The 27902-nt window shown below is 38.1% G+C and overlaps 1 protein-coding gene across 1 annotated transcript in view; it reads right to left on the reverse strand.

Moving 5' to 3' along the window:
- The window catches only part of phlpp2 (PH domain and leucine rich repeat protein phosphatase 2), a 106216-nt gene that overhangs the window by 10840 nt on the left and 67474 nt on the right, over nucleotides 1-27902 (reverse strand). Inside the window, exons 6-12 of the mRNA XM_079841232.1 lie at nucleotides 23257-23411; nucleotides 18589-18735; nucleotides 14804-15034; nucleotides 9531-9733; nucleotides 9385-9445; nucleotides 3650-3745; nucleotides 1553-1708 (exon numbers count right to left, since the gene is read on the reverse strand). Of these exons, the coding sequence (XP_079697358.1) occupies nucleotides 1553-1708; nucleotides 3650-3745; nucleotides 9385-9445; nucleotides 9531-9733; nucleotides 14804-15034; nucleotides 18589-18735; nucleotides 23257-23411 (1049 nt within the window). The remainder of the gene's footprint in view (nucleotides 1-1552; nucleotides 1709-3649; nucleotides 3746-9384; nucleotides 9446-9530; nucleotides 9734-14803; nucleotides 15035-18588; nucleotides 18736-23256; nucleotides 23412-27902) is intronic.

Here is a 27902-nt window from a genome sequence, read left to right on the forward strand (position 1 = left end):
GGCATGTGGCGAAAATTATGGCGCAAATCGACCCGTGTTCGAATCTGCCTTTTGCCGAACTCGCTTTACTCCCCTTTCCCATTACATATCAGATCGGAAAGGCATTTATTTTTTATAAAAATTAAGAAAATATTCAAAAAGTGGAAATAAAGTGTCTAACGTGTGTTTTATAATAATAAAGTGTATATCAGTTAGGGTTAGGAGTAGGTGTAGGGAAGGCTTTAATGTCCCAATAGGGCATCATCCATTTAATAATTGTAGTAAATATAACCATTTACACTCTGTTTAATGTACAACAAAACTGATAGTTTTCTGGTCCAGTGCAAATAGTATCTGCCACTATTTATAAATATAAATAACATCCAACTTATATATGTATTTACACATATTGTAAAAAATGCTATTTTTACATGGTGTAGTAAAATCTATCGCTACTTTCACTTTGTGTAAATAGCATCTATTGCTATTTTTACTTCATGCAAATAGCCGCTGCTTAAATTATTTACTTCATATTTCTTTAGACAGAATCATCATTTCTGTTCATTTACCACTGAATTATGCGATCTGGTGAGCATATTAAGCCCAAAGAATACTTTGGCCATCTGAAGCGAAACAATGGGTTTTTGTAAGAAAAATATGCATATTTAAAACTTTATAAACTATAATCACTGGCTTTCAGCTCCAATCACCGGACTCTCTCATGAACGCGTGAACAGCCGTTGCCAGAAACCAGTGATTATAGTTAAAAAGTTTTAAATATAGATATTTTTCTTACAAAAACCCATTGTTTCGCTTCAGAAGGTATTTAATAGCCCACTGGAGCCGTATGGATTACTTTTGATAATGGATGGACACTATTCAATGCCATTCCAAAGCTGGGAAGAGCCAGGATATAATTTAATATAAATGTGATCGTGTGCGACTGAAAGAAAAAGTAATTTACACCTAGGATGGCTTGAGGGTGAGTCAATTATGGGATAGTTTTAATTTTTGAGTGAACTAACCCTTTAATTTCTTTTTTTTCCATGAGTCTGATATCTACTGCTCTGATTAAATTATAAATAACATGATCTGATATCTAATTAAAATGTTGCCTGATTAAATAACTTAAAATATATTTTGGACACTTTTTGTAACTTCTGCAACTTCTGAGTATATATCTGTAATATCTTCCACAGAAAATATATATAGCGATTATTATTTTCAAAGAGCAGTTTCCAGTGAATTCCCTGGTTTGATAAGTTCCTGTAAAAGGCTAGGAGGTCTAATGAAGAGCTCAAGCAGCAGGGCTAAAGGTCCACAGAGCAGAGAGAGACGCAGCTGCAGCTTGCACTGCACCTGTCACATGAAGAAATTTCAAGAAAAAGAGGAAAAACATTAGGAAAATGGAGAGAGCGAGAGAGAGCGAGAGAGAGAGAGAGAGAGAGAGAGAGAGAGAGAGAGAGAGAGAGAGAGAGAGAGAGAGAGAGAGAGAGAGAGAGAGAGAGAGAGAGAGAGAACAGCCCGGAGAGTAAGAGGAACAGAGAGAGGACAGAAGGAGGGAGTGACCTACTTTAAGGCCTTGTAGAAGAAGCTCTCTGGCAGTTCTCGCAACTTGTTGTGCTGCAGGTCGAGTGTTTCCAGTGGGATGTGGTCCAGCAGGTCAGCCAGTCTTTCCAACCGATTGTTGCCAGCCAGCAGTTTACGCAGACTCAGACTGCTAAGAAGTCTGACAGCAAGGAGGGATAGAGAAAGAACAAGATGAGAGACATCAAAAGACAAAACACTGTGTGACACTGTAAACATATTTAGTCTTGAATAAGGGAAGAAACTCAAAAAAACATCAATGCCTAGACACCTTTACAGGGATAGTTTGTACAACAATTAAAAATCATTCTTTATTCATCATTGTTTCAGCGGAATAAAACACACACACACACACACACACACACACACACACAAAAAAAGTACATACAACTTACAAAAATTTGATTGCGATAATACATACATACATACATACATACATACATACATACATACATAACACGCATTCATAATATACATACGTAACATACATACCACACATACATTCACACACACACACACACACACACACACACACACACACACACACACACACACACACACACACACACACACACACACACACACACACACACACACACACACACACACACACACACACACACACACACACACACACACACACACACACACACACACACACACACACACACGTAACATACATTCATACATACACACATACATGCATACATACATACATACACACATACGTAACTTACATTCACACATACATACATACACATATACCATACATACATACAAACATTCACACATACATACAAACAGTCACACACACACACACACACACACACACACACGCATACATTCACACATTCACACATACACACATACACACATACACACATACATATATATATGTATATATATATGTGTGTGCATGTATGTATGTGTGTGTGTATATATACACACACATACATACATACATACATACAATAACATACATGCATACATACATAACATTTAATTTAAATAGAATCTTTTGTACTAATATAAAAGTCACTTTTGATCAATTCAATACATCCTTGCTGAATAAATGTATTAATTTCTTTTATACACACACACATATGCGCACATGCGCGCACACACACACACACACACACACACACACACACACACACACACACACACACACACACACACACACACACACACACACACACACACACACACACACACACACACACACACACACACACACACACACACACACACACACACACACACACACACAAAAAATTTAAGTAGTTATTCACTTAAATAAAATTTAAAATATTATTTACACATTATTATTTCTATAACATATAATTTGACCTGGTTTGACATTAGGTTCTTGTATTTGTTGTAACCAAAACCTGGCACACTAGATTGACTTTGCAATGAAGAATGATATTTGAGAGCTACAGCTGAAGTTTCGCTTTCTGGAGCTTGACGAGCATAATTATAAGGAAAATATAACAATGCAACGACTGTCCATAAAGGCAGAATTCTCCTTTAAGATGAACTAATGAACTATTCTTTTAAAATACCAACACAGCATTTTCATGCACGGCAAAGAGTGCAACACTCAGTCTCAAATGGGACACAAACTTCAAGCCGCATATTATCTCATTTGTGCACGGCTTTTAGCTCTTTCAGATGCAAATGACTGAATGTTAATGTGGAATTAGCTGGGAAATGGTGCTTTCATCTGCTTGGCGTTTACATCACTTTTGCTTTGAGACAGCAGAGTGGCCTCGTCAAGCGTCTGCTGATGAACGCTGTCCCATTTCCATTCAGATCCACCGTCTGGCCAGACAGTCGCTTAACCGACATCATTCAAATCAAACGGGCAATTTTTGTTGAATAAATAAGTACAAAATGCTGACATTAAGATACTGAAATGGGGGAGCAGCAGGACAGTTTCTTTTTAGAGGGAAGATGCAAATGCAGTTCATGAGGGTCTGAAAGCACACACACACACACACACACACATACACGCACACATACACATACACACACACACACACACACACATACACGCACACATACATGCAAATGCGCGCACCTGGATGGGAGCTCAGACAGCAGATTATGGGAGACGTCCAGCACCTCAATCTTCCTGCTGTCACACACCCAGTCTGGCAGGTATTCCAGGAGATTCCTGCAGGAGGGAAGTGAATTAACGGCAGGCTAATTACATGAGAGCATTAGCATTGTACAAGAGTGTGCGGGGTAAAGGACGTGACTGCGGCGCAATGAGCCTCTTGTAAATGAGCTGATGAACATTACAATGTTCATGTTGTAGTGCAAGTACACTAATAAGTACAGAGCAGTGTTATTTTAGTCTTATGGAGGGTATGCGCGTGATGTCACCATCGGCCGGGGTCGCTGCGGTTACGCCCACTGAGTGGCAAAAAGGCTGAGCGGCAGCATTGGTTTCAGCGTGAATGCAGCGAAAAACACACAAAACACGTCTAAAATGGGAAAGAGCTTTGAGACTGACTGTACACATACACTCACCTAAAGGATTATTAGGAACACCTGTTCAATTTCTCATTAATGCAATTATCTAATCAACCAATCACATTGTTGCTTCAATGCATTTAGGGGTGTGGTCCTGGTCAAGACAATCTCCTGAACTCCAAACTGAATGTCAGAATGGGAAAGAAAGGTGATTTAAGCAATTTTGAGCGTGGCATGGTTGTTGGTGCCAGACGGGCCGGTCTGAGAATTTCAAAATCTGCTCAGTTACTGGGATTTTAACGCACAACCATTTCTAGGGTTTACAAAGAATGGTGTGAAAAGGGAAAAACATCCAGTATACGGCAGTCCTGTGGGCGAAAATGCCTTGTTGATGCTAGAGGTCAGAGGAGAATGGGCCGACTGATTCAAGCTGATAGAAGAGCAACTTTGACTGAAATAACCACTCGTTAAAACCGAGGTATGCAGCAAAGCATTTGTGAAGCCACAACACGCACAACCTTGAGGCGGATGGGCTACAACAGCAGAAGACCCCACCGGGTACCACTCATCTCCACTACAAATAGGAAAAAGAGGCTACAATTTGCACGAGCTCACCAAAATTGGACAGTTGAAGACTGGAAAAATGTTGCCTGGTCTGATGAGTCTCGATTCAGATGGTAGAGTCAGAATTTGGCGTAAACAGAATCAAAACATGGATCCATCATGCCTTGTTACCACTGTGCAGGCTGGTGGTGGTGGTGTAATGGTGTGGGGGATGTTTTCTTGGCACACTTTAGGCCCCTTAGTGCCAATTGGGCATCGTTTAAATGCCACGGCCTACCTGAGCATTGTTTCTGACCATGTCCATCCCTTTATGACCACCATGTACCCATCCTCTGATGGCTACTTCCAGCAGGATAATGCACCATGTCACAAAGCTCCAATCATTTCAAATTGGTTTCTTGAACATGACAAGGAGTTCACTGTACTAAAATGGCCCCCACAGTCACCAGATCTCAACCCAATAGAGCATCTTTGGGATGTGGTGGAACGGGAGCTTCGTGCCCTGGATGTGCATCCCACAAATCTCCATCAACTGCAAGATGCTATCCTATCAATATGGGCCAACATTTCTAAAGAATGCTTTCAGCACCTTGTTGAATCAATGCCACGTAGAATTAAGGCAGTTCTGAAGGTCAAACACAGTATTAGTATGGTGTTCCTAATAATCCTTTAGGTGAGTGTAGATTTGACAAGAAATCTGAGGTATATTTTTGCCAAAAGCTACAGAAAAGAGAAGCAAATGGATCGCTGCAATTCACAGAAACAACTGAACTCCAGGCAGTGAAACGTGCATTTGAGGTCATAATTTTTTGTCAATATTTTGAATTTTGGAGTAAAATCATACCCTATAAATTGTTTTGCTATATATTGTATTGACAACTCATAAATAAAAAGAATTATCATCGTATATCCTGCATAATTTTATGTTTTTAAATAAACACTGACAAGAACTAGACAAGTTTTAGGGCTGGATGATATGACAAGATATATAACATTGATACAAGTGATCACCCGGATTTAGACCTACCTATATTGTATTTAATTAAAGCGTTCACAGGCACATTTGCTTCATGTATTTTCCCGGTGTTGAAATCAGGCACATAAAAATGTCAGGAAACACGATCCTGGCTTCATGTCAATATCCATGGATCACTGGATCTTTGGTAAGTTGTAAAGTACACTTTTATAGCGTGTTCATTTAATTTAAACTGATAATAGTTTGTTTTACTCGTGTTGTCACAGTTTCCCCAATTAACTACAGTCATGCAGCAGCTCTTTTGCCACTCAGTCTGGCTGAGGGCGACGTCAATGTAAACCCTCTATTATAGTATTTAATACTACTTGAATTAGCTTTTAATTACATTTTTATAGTTTTATAGTAATTTTGTTATGCAAAAAGCAATTTTTGTTTTAATTTGGACTTTTTGAGTCTTAAATCGATCTCTATGCACTCTCTGTGTCTATATTTGTTCTTCATGCTAGTAAGTGCTAAAACCCCAATTTTATAAAGGCACCAGAGCGGCACGATAAACCATTAAAAGATTGCAATCTCGATTTAAACACACACTCGACCTCATTCCTAAAAGACAACGATTCGCCTGTGTCTATTAAAGGTGCAGCGTGTAATATTTATGAAGATCTATTGACAGAAATGCAATATAATATACATAACTATGTTTTCAGTGGTGCATAAAGACCTTACATAATGAACCGTTATGTTTTTATTTCCTTAGAATGAGCCATTTCTGTCTACATACTAGTGTTGTAGTACTCGAGACCGGTCTTAAGACCATTTTTTGAAGGTCTTGGTCTTGTCTCGGTCTCGACTGCATTTCTCCTCGGTCTTGTCTTGGTCTCAGACTTAGAGGACTCGGGATTTTATCTCAAGACCAGTCAAGACCACAACTGCAAGGATATCCCTAAATTGCTGGTGCATTGTCTGATTTAACATCATTAATGTGATTTGATGTAAAACTGCTTAAAATGCAATTAATAACTTCTTTGTAATGTGATTTTCTTTTGTTACTGTGCTGCCGGGTTTAAAATCAATGCAGCATTGTCTCAAAAATGTCCAAAAATAATATAAATTCCCACAAAATTCTGAGAATTAGTTTTTTTATATAACATAGAATATAATTAAGCAATATCACAAGAGCAAGAGAGCCGTTTTCATGAATATAAGCGTGATTGCAAATTATATTGATTTATACAAACATTCAATAAACAAGAAGATAATATTAAAAAAATACATTTTAAACTGTGTCTTTGCTAATTCGGCAACATTTCGTTATTAAATGAATCAGCTGCTTTAAACAAATTGGTTGAATAAAGGATTCTGTGACTGTTAAATAATGTTAATGTTTTAATGTTAAATTAATCTGAACATTATTTATGCAGGTGTAATTGTACCAACTTCTGTGCCATGAATTTTATTGTAAGCGATTTGATTGGTAACAGCGCTATAGTGTCTTACTATTCTAATTGTATTTATAATTCATAATAATAATAATTTGTTACATTTATATAGCGCTTTTCTAGGCACTCAAAGCGCTTTACATAGAAGGGGGGAATCTCCTCAACCACCACCAATGTGCAGCATCCACCTGGATGATGCGACGGCAGCCATATTGCGCCAGTACGCCCACCACACACCAGCTGATTGGTGGAGAGGAGACTGAGGGATGATACCAATCGTATATATATATGGGGATGATTAGGAGGCCATGATGGACAGGGGCCAATGGGCAAATTTGGCCAGGATGCCGGGGTTACACCCCTACTCTTTATCGAAGGACATCCTGGGATTTTTAATGACCACAGAGAGTCAGGACCTCGGTTTAACGTCTCATCTGAAGGACGGGTTATATTTATTCATTAAATATAAGTCATTTCTCAGACAGTAGATATGGATCTTTTAGATGAATTTAAGGACTGCCGGTCTGGTCTTGGTCTCGCCCTGTCTTGGTCTTGGTCTCGGCACATGCTGGTCTTGGTCTTGTCTTGGTCTCGGCACACGCTGGTCTTGGTCTCGACTTGGTCTCGGTTTAGGTGGTCTTGACTACCACACTACTACATACACCGCGGGTCCCCTTACAGTTAAATCACCATTTTGTGCCGCCATTTTTCTACAGTAGCCCTAAACGGACAAACTGCTCTGACTTTTATTATGCCACAGTGCCATTTCCGCTTTTCCGAGTATGAGGTAACGCAGCTCTGTTTATCATATTAGATACATTTGAGTTTGTTGAAAATGATGTTATGACGTTACTCTGTGCGTTCGCTCGTTGGCTGCTATGACACTTGTTCACACTGCAGTTTGAGTAAAGCGTTTTCTGCAGATTAAAACCGGAAACTGAGGGTAACGCAGATATGACGCCATCGACAGGCGACTCACTCACTCGTCCCGGTTCCTTAGATAAAATAGCCATTTTCTCATGATTTACAAATAGTTAGAAACATTTGTGATATTGTAAGTACTCAACTGAACAAAATATATAACACTAGCCTAGTGGTTTCTGAATATTTAACTGCAAAAATGCTGCATATTGCAGCTTTAATATACTCAGTACTTGTATACAATGTATAATTACACTGTTAAAATGAAATGTATCCCAATTTTTTACAGTTTTAGTCTACAGTAACAACACCACAGAGTTATACTACTAAACAACAAGTGAATAAATACTAGGGGTGCACCGAAATTTCGGCCGCCGAAAATGTTTGGGCGAAAATGGCATTATCGGTTTCGGGCCGAAATAAAAAAAACTGCCGAAAACGTAAACTGAAAATGAATTTCACCCGTCCCTCCCATCCGTGCGCAAGTGCTAAGGTTTCACTCACGGTCGAGCGGTTATCACGTGACGCGTCTGCCTATCATAGATTAAGCATGTCAGCGGTATGAGAACAAATAAGAGACGTATCCAGCTGAACTACCCATTGCCAGAAGCGACAATCCCCTTGACTACTGGCGCGCGAACGAAGGCCGCTTTCCATTGCTTGCGCGGATTGCACGCAGGTATTATATCTGCCCCAAGCAGTGTTGCTAAGTCTGCGGTTTTCCCGCGGTATGTTTTTCCATGTCCGCGTGTTGAAGCGACCCCAATTGTGTGATATTTAGGCCCAGGAATGCGAATTTTAGCAGGCAACCCTGCCAAAAAAACACATATTTTCCCCGGAGAACAGTGACAGACAGTGAGAGACTATTCAGTGCAGCATCTCATGTTCTTAATGAGAACCATTCTGTGATTTTGTGTGCAGTTATTCAGATAATTGTGGATCTTTTTTTGCACAACTGTTAAAAAACTATTTTATTTGATGGAACATAAAACTTATAATATTATTTGGTATTATTATTTATATTTATTGTTAAAAATATTTTAGGTTTTGTTATGTAACTTAATAAAAGTTTGATTATTTTATTGGTTCGTGATTTTTTTCATTTCAGATCCATTAAATTCAAACAATATATATATATATATATATATAATATATAATTAGTTTACAGAGATATTTGTGATTACACATTATTATTACTGGTACTATTGGTATTACGCATTTAATTACAATTACTTTTATTAACTATCGGCAACCTTAAACAAAAATACATTTTTGGTTACTTGTGAAATGTCAATGGTCCAAAATGTTGTTGCTTAGTTTGTGCAGCATTTTTCACTTTTAGTCTGGACAGAAAAAAATACTTGGCACTGGAAATTTTCCCAACTTATTAGGATACGGTGTGTACAGAATGAATATGTCAGTTCATCATATGCTTACCTTGATAGGTCCATATGTGTTAGTTGGCTGGGAACAGGGTAGATGTTCACCGTGGTCAGACCTATGACAAATAATAGTGATTACGATAATATAAATGAAAATGTCTGTAAATCTTTTGCCGTCGAACATTTTCTATTTGCACTCACGGTTGTTATTGGCGTGGAGTGTGCGCAGAGTGAAGCCGCTGAGCGTCAGGGATCCCAGCTGGTTTCGCTGACACTGCAGCGTCTCCAGACTGCAGGCCGCGCTCAGGTCTAGAGAGGTCAACTGGTTGTCTCTCAGGTCTAGCTGGGTGAGATGTTTTACAGGCTCCAGAGTTTCACTTTTAACACAGCGGAGGCCGTTTAACCTACACACAAAAAGACAGGCTGTATGTCAGCCGCTAAGAATCCAAACAGGAAAACAGGAATCTAAACGGCAAAAATACAGATGGTACTCCACCAGAATGTGTTTTTTGCTGAGAATAAAAGTGAAAATGATGAAAGCGAGCAAAGACGTTAAAGACAGAAGGCTGTTATAATTTTAGCATTCGAAAGCACAAATATTTCCATGATAACATGAGCCGACTGGAATGAAGAATGTGATCAGCGTGATTGAAATTAAAAATGATAAGCGCTACTTTGTGTACGGTTTGTATATCTGCAGTCCTTGTTTCAGTTTCCCTTTTTGAATGATGAAAATAGACTATTGATACCTACTGATATAGACAGATATTTACTTACACGCAGCCACAAAACGCATGTGCTTGTTGACAGTCGCCTTTAGTCCTTTTGGTGTGTTCAAGCGCAGCTTTTCGGCCGAGATGCAGTCGACAACACAGTGAGATTTCGTCAACACTAATTCCTTGGTGTGTCTCTTGCTTTTGCCTACTTAATAGTTTCTTGGCTTTTCAAATAAGAACGAATTAATAGGCTACAATGTTCTCACGTTTTAACTAATAGGCTACAAAGAGCGATTAAATAATGAGTGATCAACTATTTCTTAATTCATGGACTTTATTTTTCTTCATGTTGTGCATAGAGCTCTGTGTTTTACAGGAATAAATGTTTCAATGTGTATGAGTGACCTGTTGAAATACATCAGTGCATTAGGCAAATTTATTTAAATGTAGTTTCAAATGTTTTATTTTGTAATATTTCACTGTAACAGTAGTCAAATAGCTGTATCATTAAGCACTTATATGATACATAATTACCAGTACTTTATTTCATTATTTTAATCTTCATTTACAAAAAAAAACAACGTCACAATAACAGCCTTAAGCCCTATTTTCATCATTGACAGGGGCTAGTCAGTGATTTTATTGCCGTTCAAATCCAGAATATCAGTGTTTTTCTCCCGCCACCCGCATAAAGATTCCCGGCCGAATTACCTACTGTTTTTTTTGGCAAACACCAAGGATGTGTGGTAATTTAATTGAGTTTTCAAGAATATATCACTTTAAAATTCCTTTTTGACCACTGCAGAGCACCGTACGGTTGCACTTCACTGTCATTTGGATGCATTTTAAAGATCAAGACTTATTAAATGCTGGCAAGTATTTACAAGAGCAATATATTTCATCACCGCTCAAAAATTAAAAGAAGAAAAGCACGTAAACATATGAACTGGGCCGTTATTATGGCAGCAATTATATATGTTAAAATTACCGCAGCATTATGTTTACCTCATGTAAATAAGAGGCTGTATTCACTTATTTCCGCTCATTTCCATGTGGAATAAAATGACAGAAAAACATTTTAACTGTAATGTGTTTCTATATATCTTCCTATTTTTAAACCGACTTAAATAATGAAATGATAATTAGGACATTATTTTCCTATTATTAAATTAAATATGCATTTATTCTTATTATACCAAGCATATGACATTTTAGTCACAGTATACAATCATGTTATTGACCACGTCAGCAGCGCATTCCCAGGATTCTTATTAAATTAATATTTAATTTAATAAGAAATTAATATCCTAATTATTATTTAATTGTTTAAATCTGTTTAAAAATAGGAAGATATATAGACGCACATTACAGTTCAAATGTTTTTTTGTCTTGTATTTTATCTCAAAGTAAAGGATGTCATTTTATTCCACATGGAAATGAGCAGAAATAAGTGAATACAGCCTCTTGTTTACATGAGGTCAACATAATGCTGCGGTTATTTTAACATAATTGCTGCCGTAATAACGGCCCATTTTAAATGTTTACATGCCTTTCTACTTTTTATTTTTTGAGCGGTGATGAAATATAATGCTCTTGTAAATACTTGCCAGGATTTCAGTAATAAGTCTAGATCTTTAAAATGCATCCAAATTACAGCGAAGCGCAACCGCACAGTGCTCTGCAGTGGTCAAAAAGGATATAAACAGTGAATTTTGAATTGATATATTCTTGAAAATTCAGAGATGTGGATTCGGACAGCAATTCAATTACCACATGACCTTGGTGTTTGTCAAAAAACAGTATAATTCGGCAGGGGATTTTTACACGGGTGGTGGGAGAAAAACACTGACATTCTGGATTCAGACGGCAATGAAATCACAGACAATGATGAAAATACCTTCTGACCCCACGAGAAACAATAACTGTACGAATAGGGCTTTATATTAATAAATACAGTTATGTAACTTTAAGGTCAGAAAATATTTTTGTACTTTTATTTTTCTTGTGCAACCAAAAAAGCTACATTGCATTTGCAATAATGCAAATACTTAAATATTATTAGTAATTCTGACATGACAAGCAAGCAACAAATGCGCCATACAGACACTTGTTAAATATAATTTATAATACATTTACAAATAATAAAGGTAGTATAGGTGGAATATTTGGGTGTGAGTGTATTATATATATATATATATATATATATATATATATATATATATATATATATATATATATATATATATATATATATATATATATATATATATATATATATATATATATATATATATATATATATATATATATATATATATATATATATATATATATATATATATATATATATATATATATATATATATATATATATATATATATATATATATATATATATATATATATATATATATATATATAACCATATCTGGTTCCTTCAGTCCTGATCTGCATTTGCAAGTGTCAATGCAATATATATATATATATATATATATATATATATATATATATATATATATATATATATATATATATATATATATATATATATATATATATATATTGCATTGACACTTGCAAATGCAGATCAGAACTGAAGGAACCAGAAATGACCTATACAGTGGTTCATTGACTTTCCCCTGCTTTTCCATCTGTTGAGACAGAGCTTAACTGAACGACTTCCCGTTACGAGAGACGCCACAGTTCACTAATGACTATCACATCCTAATGATAAGGGCATTAAACCTTTCAGTTTCTGGCAGCCCCCCATGAACTCAAATTCCCGCTCACATCTGCTGTTTGCTCACTTTCTGCCCGTGAGATCTGTGAATATGTGAGGAATCTGAGAGGCAACTCGTGTCAAGAGCAGTGGGATAATCCCACAGAAAATCTCTGAGCTGGTTCAGGTGACAGGCGCCTCCCTTTTTCCCCGGGGAGCGTTTCAGACCCCGCGTGAGTTCCCGCCACAGCTCAGCTCTGCGTTCTGAGCCTGGCTGGATTTCTAATCCACAGCAGGTGCAGTCAGGACCCAGAAAATCCACAAACCTCAGTCTGTTTCACTCATTCTCTCTCTCTCGCGCTCTCGCTCTCTCTCTCAGGTGAATCACAGACTGTGAGCTGTGGTCAAAACCACAGGCCGTTTAAAAATGACTCTATGAGAAGAGCAAATGTGACTTAGCGACAGGGTAGTCTAAACCTCAGACGGTTGGTCCACAGACCGCCCACAGTCAGTTTACTAACCGTCTGATGCATATTGCACTCAAAAATAGCAAACGCTATATAATAACACTTTTGAAGATAAAACAAGATTAAATACATCACAGGATTTGTCAGTTTTCCAGATCAAATCTGACATCAAATCTGTTCAAAAGTTTGGGGTTGATACGTTTTCATGTTTTTTAAAGAATACTGTCATCTTAAGCTGCTCACCAAGGCTGCATTTAATCGATCACAAATACAATAAAAAAGTTATATTATGAAATATTATTGCAATTTAAAATGACTGTTTTCTATTTGAATATATTGTAAAATGTAATTTATTCCTGTGATCAAAGCAGAATTTTCAGCATCATTACTCCAGTCTTCAGTGTCACATGATCCTTCAGAAATCATTCTAATATGATGATTTTCTAATCAAGAAACATTTCATATAGTTATAAATGTTGAAAACAGTTGTGCTACTTAATATTTAATATTCTTAATATTTTGTTTAAAATCTTAAAAAGTGACTTGATGGGTCGTTTTTGAAGTCCATAAAAGTGCATCTATCCATCATATAACTGCTCCACATGGCTCCGGGGGTTAATAAAGGCCTTCTGTAGCGCGTTTGTGTTAGAAAAATATCCATATTTAAAACTTTATAGACTAAAATAACTAACTTCCGGTGGAAAACTAACTCTTTTAACACAAGTCGACTCTCGCACCGCTGACTGCCGGAAGCTAGCTATTTTAGTCTATAAAGTTTATATGGATATTGTTCTTACACAAATGTGCCACTTCACTTTAGAAGGTCTTTATTAACCCTCCGGAGCCGTGTGGAGCAGTTATATGATGGATAAATGCACTTTTATGGACTTCAAAAACAACCCATTAATTCACTGCCATTATAAAGCTTGGATAAGCCAGGATTTTTTCGCCTTTATTCGCCTGAAAGAAGAATGTCCTATACACCTAGGATGACTTGAGGGTGAGTAAATCATGGGCTAATTTTCATTTTTGGGTGAACTATCCCTTTAATTTAATACCAAACTTTTGAACAGTTTCTAATTCCGTTTATAAAACACATTTTACACAATTTATCAGTGTTTTCTGTACAAACGTTAAATAATTATTTTTTGCACCCATTATCTATTGTTGTGCAATGATACAAAAACAGCAAACTGTGGCTGGATGCTTTATGTGTCAGACAGATGGTCTCATCCTTTCAAAATGGGCATTTTTTTGCCAGAATAATCTACAAAGAGGCCCAGATTTGAATGCCGTAGTCTGGCTGCGTGAGACTAGCGACAGGGTCACCTGTGAGAACAAATAGAGCTGTGCTGCTGTCAACTCTGTGATTTGCTGATAGGTGATCTGATTACATTACTATTGTATATTGATCCTGCATTATGCATAAAGTCTGAGCTGAGAGTAATAATATACAGACAGGTGACAGACAGAAGAGAGAGAGACAGGAGGAACAGAAGGAGCCTGACGGCATGACGCACAAAGATAGATAGATGGAGAGAGAGAAAGAGGAAGATGTTTCTAATAGCTCACCGTAAATCAATACTCTTAATGTGACCCATTCGTAGCAGACTGCACAGATTCAGAGTCTCCACCCTGTTACCAGCCATCGCCAGCTTGTCCAGGGCACAGAGCCGTTCCACCACGCCGGGGATGTGAGGAAAACCGTTGAAGGAAAGTCCCAAGCTGCAGAGCTGCACGAGGCTGCCCAGCTCCTCTGGAAGAGAATCCAAGCGATTCCCATCCAAACACAGTGTCTGTAAGCTGAAGAGGAAATAGGCAGTTATAGTCAGCCAAACACACTGGCTTTTAAGATATGGGGAATGATAAAGTGTGCAGTCTTTAATGTTTATTTGTTTATATTTATAGCTGTGGGGGTTCAACAACTTCTTTTTATAACATAGATGTCGCATTAAAACTTTCTGGTTTTACCATCTTTTTAATTGCTTTATCCTTGCTCCAGATTCCAACCTTTTGTCCTCATAGTTTTGGCCACGTGGCATATCTACAATATCACTTACAGTTATGCTGTAACTATATATTTTTATGTAAACCATTTTTTATTAACTGTAAAATGCATACATGTTATTATTAAGGGTGCACTATGTAACTTTTCCGTCCGCTAGAGGTCGCCTATTCAAAACAAAGGCGTAGTTTGATGACGCCACGTTTGAGCGCAGAATCTTGGGACATGTGGTCTTCACCTCACAGCCGGTCGAAAAGAATTGGGATAGGACTCGGGCAGAAATCATGTTCATGGATGCGATTATTAACGTTACTGTAGTATGAAGCAGAGCAGGACCGAGTGTTGTGGAGCTGAGCAAGGCCGCTGGAGCGATTGTTAATAAGATGAAGGCAACAAACGCCTTGCGAGCAGCGGGACTTTTATTATGACACAGTCACAGGCGCCATCTCCGCTTTTCCGGTCATGAGTATGAGGTAACGCAGCTCTGTTTATCATATTAGACACATCTGAGTGTGTTAAATGATGTTATGACGTTAATCTGTGCGTTCGCTCGGCAGCTGCTATGACACTTGTTGCACACTGCAGTGAGAGTAAAGCGCTTCTGCAAAAAAAACACCGGAAACCGAGGGTAACGCAGATCTGACGCAATCGACAGGCGACTCCCTCACGCGTCCCGGTTCCTTGGGTAAAATAGCAATTTTCGCTCACGATTTACAAATAGTTGGAAACATTTGGGATATTGTAAGTACTCAACTGAACAAAATATATAACACTGGCCTAGTGGTTTTTGGAAATTTTACTGCAAAAATGTTACATAGTGCACCTTTAATAAATGTCGTTGTTTATTGAACACTGTTGTCTTTTTTAGTCATATTTCTATGCCTAAAACATCTCCACTTTAATCGTGGTACAATTACCAGAATGCATTATATTTTTATATAAGAATTGATGGCCTCTCATATTGTGTTGCTTTAATAAATGAACCTTCTATTATATTATGTTATATTATATTATGCAGAAAGCATGGCCTCTCATAGAATATTGCTATATTGATATAATATAATGTAATGTAACTGTAACATGCATGTTCTGTTTTAGTTTTGTTTTCACACCAGTTCCTAGTTAGTTTCCCAGTTTGTCATTTAGTTTCCTAAACCCTGATTTCTGTCTGTTCACTGTTCAGTCAGTTTAACGTGATTGCGTCTATTTATTTCTCCTACAAATCTCCTGTGTATTCCCGTTCCGGATTTAATAAAGATTATTTTTGTTCCTGAATCCCTGTGCTTCACTACAGTCCCAGCCGTTAGTTATTTCCCTGTTAGCCTGCCTGCTTGATTTTTCATTAGTCTTACTAATTGATTAGTTATTCTGCTCAGCGGTGTCCTGATTACTTCCCTTTGTTTGCCTCATGCATTTATACCCGAGTTTCTGTCTGTTCCTTTGTCTGTTCTCGTTTATACAAGTGGCTGTGTATTCTGATTCTCCTTTTTTTTTCTAAGCGTTATATTAAAAGACTGTTGCTATTATTCCTGTTGTCATGCACTTCATTCACTGCAGCTACCTGTTACAGAAGAACGGACCCTCGTATTGCATGTATTTAATCAAAATGGACTTACCAGCGGTGAACCTCCTTGAAATGAGGAATTTGTGGGAGTATTTGGGCTGGATACTCCAGCACGGAGGACTTCCCCTTACAGCCCGCGACCCAGAGCCCAACCAGCCATCACCCTGCTGCGGAGAGCCTAGGCCTACCGCGATGAAAGAACCAGAGAACCTGACTGAGCTAGCCATCGCCCCGGACCCTGAGCCTCAATCCGTGTCTGACCAGGTGCGAGTCCGGCAACATCACCCATCCTCTATAATTCTCCTGTGCTTCCAGTATGCCCTCCCATGCCCTACCTCCGCCTTCACTCCTCCCTCCCTCGGCTCCACCAGGGACCATCGACCTTTCGGTTCCACCGGGCTCCCTTGATCATCCCAATCCTCCGGCTTCACCTTGGTCGCCGCATCAACACCACAGACTTACGAGCCGTCCGCTATGCTCCGCCTCTCAACCCCTATGGCTCTGTCTGGCTCCGCCCTCCTGCCGGTTTCGCCTCAGGCCTCCAGTACCCTGGCTCCACCACAGGGGATCATCGCTGCTGCTCCGAAGCCTGAGATCTCATTCTAGACCATCTGCTCTTCGTCTGCACATTAGGCTCTTCCACCATCAGTTCTGTCGTCGTCCATCATCCCCAACTCCATGGCTCCTCCCTCCGTTGACTCCGCTGTGGGATGTCAACCAGGCTGGTTCCTCCTTGGCTCCTCCCACCACCTGTGCCACCATGGCTGTTTCTGCCTGCATCTCCATCATTGGCCAGCCCTTCGCCAGCTCCTCATCCTCCTCCAGAGCCCCCTCTTCAGTTGAACCTTACGGTACGAGGACGTGTCTTTCCAGAGGGGGCGTTATGTCACGTTCATGTTCTTGCCTGCCTGTTTGAGTCCTCATTAGTCTCCTTAGTTACTGATTGATTAGTTATTCTGTTCAGCTGTGTCCTTATATCTTCCCTTTGTTTGCCTCATGTATTTAACCCTTTCTGTCTGTTAATTTGCCCGTCTTCGTTTATACTAGTGACTGTGTATTCTGATTCTCCTGAGTTTTCTTAAGTGTTATATTAAAAGCCTGTTGTTATTGTATTCCTGTCGTCGTGCACTTCACTCACCACAGCTACTAGTTACAATAATATAATATAATAAATATAATCTGATGCTGATCATTTTAAGGACACTAATATTGACAGATATGATCAGCACAATCCAGTAAGATTCCACTGCTGGCCTCCTACATGCTTAGAGCACCTCATGTAAGCTGAGCAGCGAGAAGTAAAACTAGGCTGATTTTTATGCTTGATTTAATCTGGTAGCGTAATATGCACGGCTGAACTTGCATTTTACTGGCTCATTTAGGGGGAAAAAGAACTTCGCTTGACAGGCTCTTTGGTACCACACTGACTGTAATTGCAGGAGCAGCGGTGCTATAAAGCACTGAATATTTTAAATACAATCATGCAAATCAAAGGATTATTTCGATTATAACCCATAATCACTCTCATTATGTTGTGCAATGTTTTTCAAATGACCTACAAGGCACATTTGTGCACTTACAAATGTTGAGCTGATTACAAAAAGAGAGGCCATTTTGGCAAGGATCAGTGACTTCAGAAATATAACTAAACAAGCACATATTTTCTCTTTTGAGATCAGCTACAGCAACAAACAAACATCAGCATATTATCTGCTGGTTAAAATCTGCCAAAAAGAGCAGCCGCAGATGGTGTGTTGTGCACAGTAAAGTCGTGTAATGTGCGCTGACCTCTGGAGGTTGTCGACGCGGGCCGGGATGGCACTGAGGCCGTTGCAGGACAGATAGAGCTCCGTCAGTGTCAGGATCTCACACACCGACTCCGGGAATACGCCCAGCCCATTGTGAGAAAGGTTTAAGCTCTTCAGCTGGGCAAATCTGCGGAAATATTCAGTGCTCTTAATGGACAAGGTTATTTCCTGATGATACAGTATGACTCTATCATGAGACATGAGAAACACTTATGCATAATGGACTTGCAACAAATGCATTTAGAGGGCAAGCAAGTCTTTAGAAGAAGAAGCCTGCCTAACTGCTTCTCTAAATGTAGATAAGGCCAGCAATTATTGAAAATCATCATTTTAACCATATAGCCAACACATAACCAAACGAGGTATCAATCAATGAATCCTCAAATGTGGTATTTGAGCAGAAACCATGGTTCCAAAGGTAAATTCCTAGAAACAAATTAAGTAGAGAGACATGTGCAATGGAGATGTCCAAAAGTTGTGATCCAAATGTAGACATTATGTCTCCTGGGAGACCAATTTAGTAGTCATCTTTATTATCTCATGGGGTGACCTTCAGTGAATGTTGCAGGCATGACAATAGACAAAAGGACAAGAAAAATCATCAAACACCTTCTATAAATATTAATCTCTTCGTTATTACATGCTCAAGTCATAAAATCATAAAAATGTCCTCCTTCATATAAATGCTGTTTTTTAACTTTATCAAAGAATCCTAAAGAACAAGTACATCACAATTTCCACAAAAATATTAAGCAGCATGACTGTTTTAAATATTGATAATAATAAAAAGAAATATTTCTTGAGCAGCAAATCATCATATTATTAAGATTTCTGAAGGATCATGTGACACTGAAGACTGGAGTAATGATGCTTTGCATCACAAAAAAATTATTACATTTTAAAATATATTCAAATAGAAAACAGTTATTTTAAATTGTACTAATATTTCACAATATTTCTGTTTTTACTGTATTTTTCGATCAAATAAATAGAGCCTTGGTGAGCATAAGAGATTGCTTTCAAAAACATAAAATCTTACATACTTCCCATTTCTTTTTTTTTTACTACCAATATTGAAAACAGTTGCTGCTTAATAATTTTGTGGAAAACATGATACATTTTTCAGGAATCTTTGATGAATAGAAAGTTGAAAACAACATTTATTTGAAATAGAAACCTTTTTGTATTACAAATGTCTTTACTGTAACTTTTAATCAATTCAATGTGTCCTTGCTGAATAAAACTATACATTTCTTAAAAATTCTTACTAACTCCAAACTTTTCAATGGTAGTGTACATCTTCTAGGCAAAAACTTATTTTATTAGTCTGATCTAATAAAATAACCACTTTCAGTATAAATGACTATTACTCGTAAAGTCTATTTCCAACATTGTTTTATTAGTTTGTGTGTGTTTTTGCTGCTGTAACAGCTTCATTTTCCTTTGAGGATTAATAAAGTAGTATCGTATTGTATCGTATCGTATCGTTTCAAACTAAATTACATCATTGCATGCTCGTCCTGGTCTCCCAATTTCCCACACTCTTTTTCCTTTAACTGGCTCAATGGCCTTTGTATCCTTGTTACCACAGGCAAATGACGCTGTCAGACGGGGCTCTTCATGGACGAATGACTGCCAAAGAGCGCTCATCCAGCCCAGAGCAACCGCCTGACACGACAAACACCCCTGAGCGAGGCATCTTGCAGCGACACAAAAATGTCTATAGCACGAAAGCTATAGCACGAAAGCTAAATTTCAGAGGCTGCAGCTATATGTGGTCAGATGTACATGTTAAAGACTGAGCCTGCCAATGATTGATGTGGACGGGAGGTAAAGCAATGACACAGCCATTGAGGTGGCAGCCTGACTCAGAACATATGCTGAGCTCTTGCCTCTCTCTCTCTCTCTCTCTCTCTCTCTCTCTCTCTCTCTCTCTCTCTCTCACACACACACATCACCCCACCACTACCATCATCATCCTACGCATCCTGCACCACCCACCACACACAGTTACTAAATATATGTCACAGCTGAGATGAGCAGAGAGAGGAGAGGGGGGGGGGGGGCTAGAGGGAGAAAAAACCAGAATGGAGAGGCGTAATGGAGCACGCATGTGTGAAAGCTCTCTCAAGTAGTAACATGGCAGAGAAGCTTCTTACATGAGGCAAAATGTCTAAGTTATATTTCACTTCAAAATCAACAAAGACGCTTAACCCTATAAAGCCTACTGTATTATATTTGATACACACATTTCTAAGATCTCTAAATTATCAGCATGATCAAAATCTGTTGTACACAATCTACCACATGCCTTCTGTCGTCTGATTGATATTTTATAGAGGGTATGCATTGACGTCACTTTCCCGCCGGCACACGCCCCCTCAGCCGGACTGAGTGGCAAAAGAGCCTGATGCATGAATGGATTTAATAGGGGAAACATGTAAGTAAAACTAACAATAAACAGTTTAAATTAAAAGGTTGGACTCGATAGTGTTCCTTACAACTTACCAAAGGTCCAGTGATCCATGGATATTGACATGCAGTCAGGAATCGTGTTTCTGATTTCAACGCCGGGGGAAATACATAAAGCAAATTTACCTGTGAACGCCTTATATACAATATAGGTCTAAATCCGGGTGATCACTTATATATCAATGTTATCATCATATATAATCATTATATTGTCCAGCCCTAAATCTTGTGTAATTTTTTTTTTAGTGTTTATTTAAAAACATCCAATTATGCAGAATATACAATGATAAATATTTTAACTGATGAGTTGTCAATGCAATAAATAGCAATACAATAGATAAGGTATAATTTTCCCCCAAAATTCAGCATATGAAAATGAAATGTTGAAATGAAAATTAGATTAAGATTAATAAATGCCGTAGAATTATTGTTTATTCTTATGTCATGTTAACCCTACGTAGTTAACTAATAACGTGCTACCGCAATATTTCAAGATGAACACTTTAAATTACTTGATTATTCATACATAATTTTTTAGAAAAATCATGAGTATCAAATATGATACATCAACGTTTATTTGTTAATCTCTTGTATTGCACTGCATTATATGCTTTGCCTTCAAAACTACAGAGCTTTGATCATACAACTATAAGCACTTAAATATTACCTTAAGACTGTTATAGAGTGACAACTGATATTTATGCATTTTATGTCAGTAAAATGCTGTTATAAAGTCTGTAATGCTGTTCTAAATATTTACATTACAATTGATCAAAATTTCATCTCATTTTTTGGCTAAATAAATATCAGCACCAACTGCACAATTAGCATAATTTTGCCCAGCTTGGGTATCTATACACATTTAAAATTTAAAATATAAATATTTTGTCTAAAGATCTAAAGGAGATAGTGTTTTTATATAACATTGCCACCAGGGAAAACCGTTTCCATGAAAGGGAGTTCATGGTCTGCAACAATGCTTAGGTAGGTGGTACGTGTCAAAGTAGCATCTAAGTGGATGGCAGGACCCAAGGTTTCCCAGTAGAACATTGCCCAAAGCATCACACTGCCTCCGCTGGTTTGCCTTCTTCTCATAGTGCATCCTGGTGCCATGTGTTCCCCAGGTAAGTGACGCACACGCACCAGGCCATCCACGTGATGTAAAAGAAAACGTGATGGACAGGGGTCAGCATGGGCAACCTGACCGGTCTGTGGCTATGCAGCCCCATACACAACAAACTGCGATGCACTGTGTATTCTGACACCTTTCTATCAGAACCAGCATTAACTTCTTCAAACTCATTTTGAAGTAGAGTAGCTTGTCTGTTTGATCGGACTACACGGGCCAGCCTTCCTTCTCCATGTGCTTCAATGAGCCTTGGCCGCCCATGACCCTGTCGCCGGTTCAACACTGTTCCTCTTCCTTGGACCACTTTTGATAGATACTGACCACTGCAGACCAGGAACACCCCACAAGAGCTGCAGTTTTGGAGATGCTCTGACCCAGTCATCTAGCCATCACAATTTGGCCCTTGCCAAACTCACTCAAATCCTTACGCTTGCCCATTTGTCCTGCTTCTAACACATCAATTTGGACAGAATGACAATAATATATATATATATATATATATATATATATATATATATATATATATATATATATATTTATTTAGTGTTCTTTTATTATTATTCTTTTGATTTGGGGGTGAAATATGACCATAATATTTATTTTGCATGCAGTACTGCTGTGTCCAATGGCCCATCTAATGATAACCATACAGATTTAAACACCACTAATCATAGTTAATGATTAACGTGCAATAGCATCATCCCTTCTGTAAGTTCCCATTTAGTGATGCTCTTATTGCTCGTGTTTGCACAAAGCGGCTGTCATTGACATAAGTGCATGTACAGAATAAAAAGCTCTTGTCTGCGTGCATGGCAGCGCAGCGAGAGACCGCATCTCAACGGAAATGAAAACAGCCTAAATTTATGCACAAGTTTGCGATTATGTAAAGAGCATTCAAAAAAGGTATTTTTCTGAATTAGCAGGAAAACATAAATTATTGTTTTGTTCTATCCTAGAGCTGCTTTTCTGTCCATACAGCAGCCAAACCATCGTGGAACCTCATCGAAAACTGTAAAGTGCATCTAAAGCTGAATCCTGTGAATTCACCTGTTGAAGTTGATGAGTCCTCCAGGGCCGTCCAGCCTCATGAAGTTGTGGCGTAGGTTGAGATGTGTGACGTCCTGGCAGTAGAAGAGATACTCGGGCACTTCCTCCAGACTGTAGCAGGATAAATCCACCAGACTTATAGTCTGAGACACCACCTACATGATAATGTAAAAAATGCACACCTCATCAACATGATCATAATTCTGCTGCAGCTTATACAAATCCATATGATGTTATAATGGTAATATCAAAATAAGTTTAGGCATGACATGGCATGTATTGTAAGGCCTTTGGCTAAAATGGTTCATTGCTTGAATAAAGTGGTGGAACAGTGATAAAAGAATAGTTAATAATATACATGAAATATACAAAATAATATATTAGTATAAATTAATAAAACCTGTAAACAAAAACAAATAACAATTAATAAACATAACATGTTTTTTTCTTTCTTAAGAACTGCCTTTTCTCACTATATCATATTATATGAGCCATAAAATCCTGTCTCAAATATAATACTCAACTAAACAGATACAAGCAAACTTCAAGTCCTGTATGTTGTGAGTTGGAGCCGTCGTGGATCAAAATTTTTGGTCCAGCACATCACACAGAAGCTCAATTGGATTGAGGCCAGGGCAACACCTTGAACTCTTCATCTTGTTCCTCAAACCATTCCTGAACAATGTGTTCAGTGTGGCAAGGTGCTTGATCCTGCTGAAAGAGACCACTTCCAGCAGTGGACACCATTGTCATGAAGGGGTGTACCTGGGGTCCGTTCTTCGTACCTCGCTTACCCAGTTAGCTGGATTTGATTGTTGACGATTTGGCATGATCTTGGATTGTTTGGTTCTTCGAAGCTCATCCTGGACTTGTTGTCATAGCAACAGGTCCGTAAGCTTAAACCTGCTCGCGAGCAGGCTTATTTCATGTAAACAGGATTAGATTGCATCTTGAGGTGATACTTAAAATCTGTCCCAACCACTGCTGCTTTATTACAAGAGTTCATTACTGAACCAGGGGCAATAATAATAATAATAATAATAATAATATAAAAATGTATTTGAAAATAAATGTTGTGTAAAAGGTGTATACTACAGACACAGCCACTTGCTGGAGAGATTTATTTGTAATGGAATAATTACTTTATAATGTTATTGCAGTCTTACACACATGCTACAGTTACATGTACAGTTACGCTGAGCCGTGCATTAATTTGAGTGATGACGGATATTATGGGAGTGTCTTGATGCAGCGCAGGAGAAGAAGAGAACTTGAACGTTAATACTGTCACGTAACAAATCTGCTTCAAATTACCTTAAAAATTAAATGAATTGCCAATTACAACATTGAAATAAAAATGTAAAGGGTGTACAAATGCTATAAAATCGTGAATATAAATAATTGGTAATCATCTTTTTTTATATATATATATATATATATATATATATATATATATATATATATATATATATATATATATATATATATATATATATATATATATATATATATATATATATATATATATATATAAAATTTATCATTTATCTATTATAACTTTTATGTTGGTTCGGTCGTTTAGCTGTTTCCTTATAAAGGTCCAGAAATTCGTGGGGCTTTTTTGTGTAATTTGTCAAGTTTTTTGCCAGGTGGCTTTTTTAATTAGGCATGATGTCATTATGTTGCTGTCTTGCCGCCAGCCAATCGCTGCATTGCTGATCGTGGTTTCGAGTATCGATGCATCTGCCCTCTTCAGGGAACACAAGAACGTGTAGTAATCTTAGATCATTTAATCCAGATATTTTAATCCAATCCGCAGATTCGTTTGAAGAACCAAATTAGCTAGAGATCAGTTATCACGATTAGAAGATCTGGGATCTGTCAAATCATCTCAGATGTATTAAGCGAGGTACGAAGAACGGACCCCTGGTCTGCAACAATGTTTAGGTAGGTACGTGTCAAATTTACATCCACATGAATGGCTGGAACCAGGGTTTCCAGCAAAACATTGCGCAGAGCATTACACTCCCTCTACTGGCTTGTCGTTGTCCCAAAGTGCATCCTGGTGCCATCCATAGAATGTAAATAAAAATATGGACGTAGTGTCCGTGACGTCACCCATAGGATTCTGAAGAGCAGCTTTGAAGCGTAAAATCAGCCGTTGCCATCTTGGCAGCGCGTCACCGCTCTTCACTCCCAGATAACTGAAATTGGCAAAGAGGCGGGACGTGGCTGGAGCTGAGGTGACGTGATGACTGAGTGACAGGTGGATAGCCGTTTGTCTGCTGTCTGTTAAAGTAGCCACGCCCTTAATTATGCAGAACTTTAAGGCTTTATATAATGTAAACGAACGAGTTATAAAATAATTCACCCCCCTCACAGTTGTCATGAAGGGCAAAATTAGCCGTATAGACCAAAACCAAAATTTGTACCAGGCTGTAAACATGTTTTTTTTCTGCTGTAAAGTTGGGCATTTTAACATTGGGCTCAATGAGATTCTGCTCCCTTCTGGAGCCTGTCTCTAGCGGCCAGTTGACGAATTGCAGTTTAAGTCACTTCCGTATTGGCTTCAAGAGAAACTGCAGGGGAGGTTCCCGCTTGGTGCCATCACAACCCCAGGTAAACAGTGCACACGTACATGGCCGTTCACATGGTGTAAAAGACAACAGAACTCATCGGACCAGGCGACCTTCTTCCACCACTCAAAGGACCAGTTCCAACACTTGTGCTTTCGAATGTGGACAGGGGTAATCATAGGTCACACTCTGATTGGTCTGTGGCTACGCAGCCCTATACACAGCAGAGTGCGATGAACTGTGTGACATTCCTCCCATTGCCATCGTTAACATTTTGTGTGGCTCAGCAGACGGGATAGCCTTCGTTGCCCTCGTGCATCGATGAGCCTTGGGTGCACAACACCCTGTCGCCAGTTTGTGGTTTGTCCCTCCTTGGACCGCTATTGGCAAATTCTGACCACTGTTGACCGGGAGCAACACACAAGCCTTGCCGTTTCAGAGATACTCTGACCCAGTTGCCTTGCCTTAACAATTTGGCCCTTGTCAAAGTCGCTCAGATCTTTATTCCTGCCTGTTTCTCCTGCATCCAACACGTTGATTATGAGAACTGGTTGTTTGCTTAACATCTAATCTACCCAGACCTTAATATGTGGCCTTGTTAGGACTGTGAGATGATCAATGATATTTGCGTCACCCGTGACTGGTCATAATGTTTTGGCTCATCAGTGTACATAATATATATCAAAAACTTGTTCATCAAGAAATACAGCCTAAAATGTAGGCCGTGTACAGTCCCCAATTACTATATAACTTGTTTTATCATCTACGTTAAAACATGGCTTCAGATCAATCCGATTTGAAAGCTGCAAAAACTCTGCTTGAGAATGGCTGAAGAGCTCAGTGGTGACATCATTCAGCACTGCGGCGTGAGCCAAGCTCAGATCAGTGAAATTAAGCACACTGTCATTACATCACTGGAACAAAATCTGAGCATGCTGGTTAATTCACATGGATGTGTGGGACGGACTAATGCTAAGGGTCAATGATGTCATGCTCATATTTTTGAGTCTACATCTATTCATTAATTTAAAAAAATATATTCATTTACCAGAATACAGGTCTTCTATGATGAACATGTTTTCAATTTCTAAACCAAAATTTGTTGTCGGGCATTTAATCACTTAGTCAAAAGAAAAGTCCTTAAAGGAACACTCCACTTTTTTAAAAATTAGGCTAATTTTCCAACTCCCCTAGAGTTAAACTGTTGAGTTTTACCATTTTGGAATCCATTCAGCCGATCTCCGGGTCTGGCGGTAGCACTTTTAGCATAGCTTAGCATAGATCATTGAGTCTGATTAGACCGTTAGCATCTCGCTCAAAAATTACAAGTTTTAAATAGGAAAAATATCGAAAGTCTTTGCTCATTTTTGAGCGAGATGCTAACGGTCTAATCAGATTCAATGATCTATGCTAAGCTATGCTAAAAGTGCTACTGCCAGACCCTGAGATCGGCTGAATGGATTCCAAAATGGTAAAACCCATCTGTTTAACTCTAGGGGAGTTGAGCATATTTAAAAAAAGTGGAGTATTCCTTTAAGAGGCTGAAAAGTATGTCAAACAGATATAGTTTGGTATTAATATTTTATTATTGTTTCATCAACAACAACAAAAAAAGAAATAGTCAGAGTAGTAAAGCATTTATGGTTTAAAATATTACCACAAATAAACTTTGTAAAAAAAAAAAATCTTTTTTTTGCATATATTTTGAATTTTCAAAGCATTTCTGCCTTAAAATATTACTATTACTACCAATATTACCAAAAACAAACTCTGAAAATTAATAATATTTGTAAAAAAAAAAAATACTTTCAGAAATGTATTCAAGGTGTAAGGAAAGGTTGCTGTTTTACTTAATAGTCACCCCACTTGACATTTATTTGATGAAAGTTATTAAACCATACATTTTGTTGATTTTGTAAGAGGTTTAAACATGCTTTTTAAATAGTATTTTTTTTCATTTGGCAAAAAATAAAACAAATGCCATTGACCCCCTAGATGTCTGACTTGGCCAAGTGTTATTTAAGTATTATTTATGTACTATTATTTGAATTAGCTTTGTTTATATATTTC

The sequence above is a fragment of the Gobio gobio genome (assembly GCF_949357685.1).
Source record: "Gobio gobio genome assembly, chromosome: 2".
Classification (NCBI taxonomy): domain Eukaryota; kingdom Metazoa; phylum Chordata; class Actinopteri; order Cypriniformes; family Gobionidae; genus Gobio; species Gobio gobio.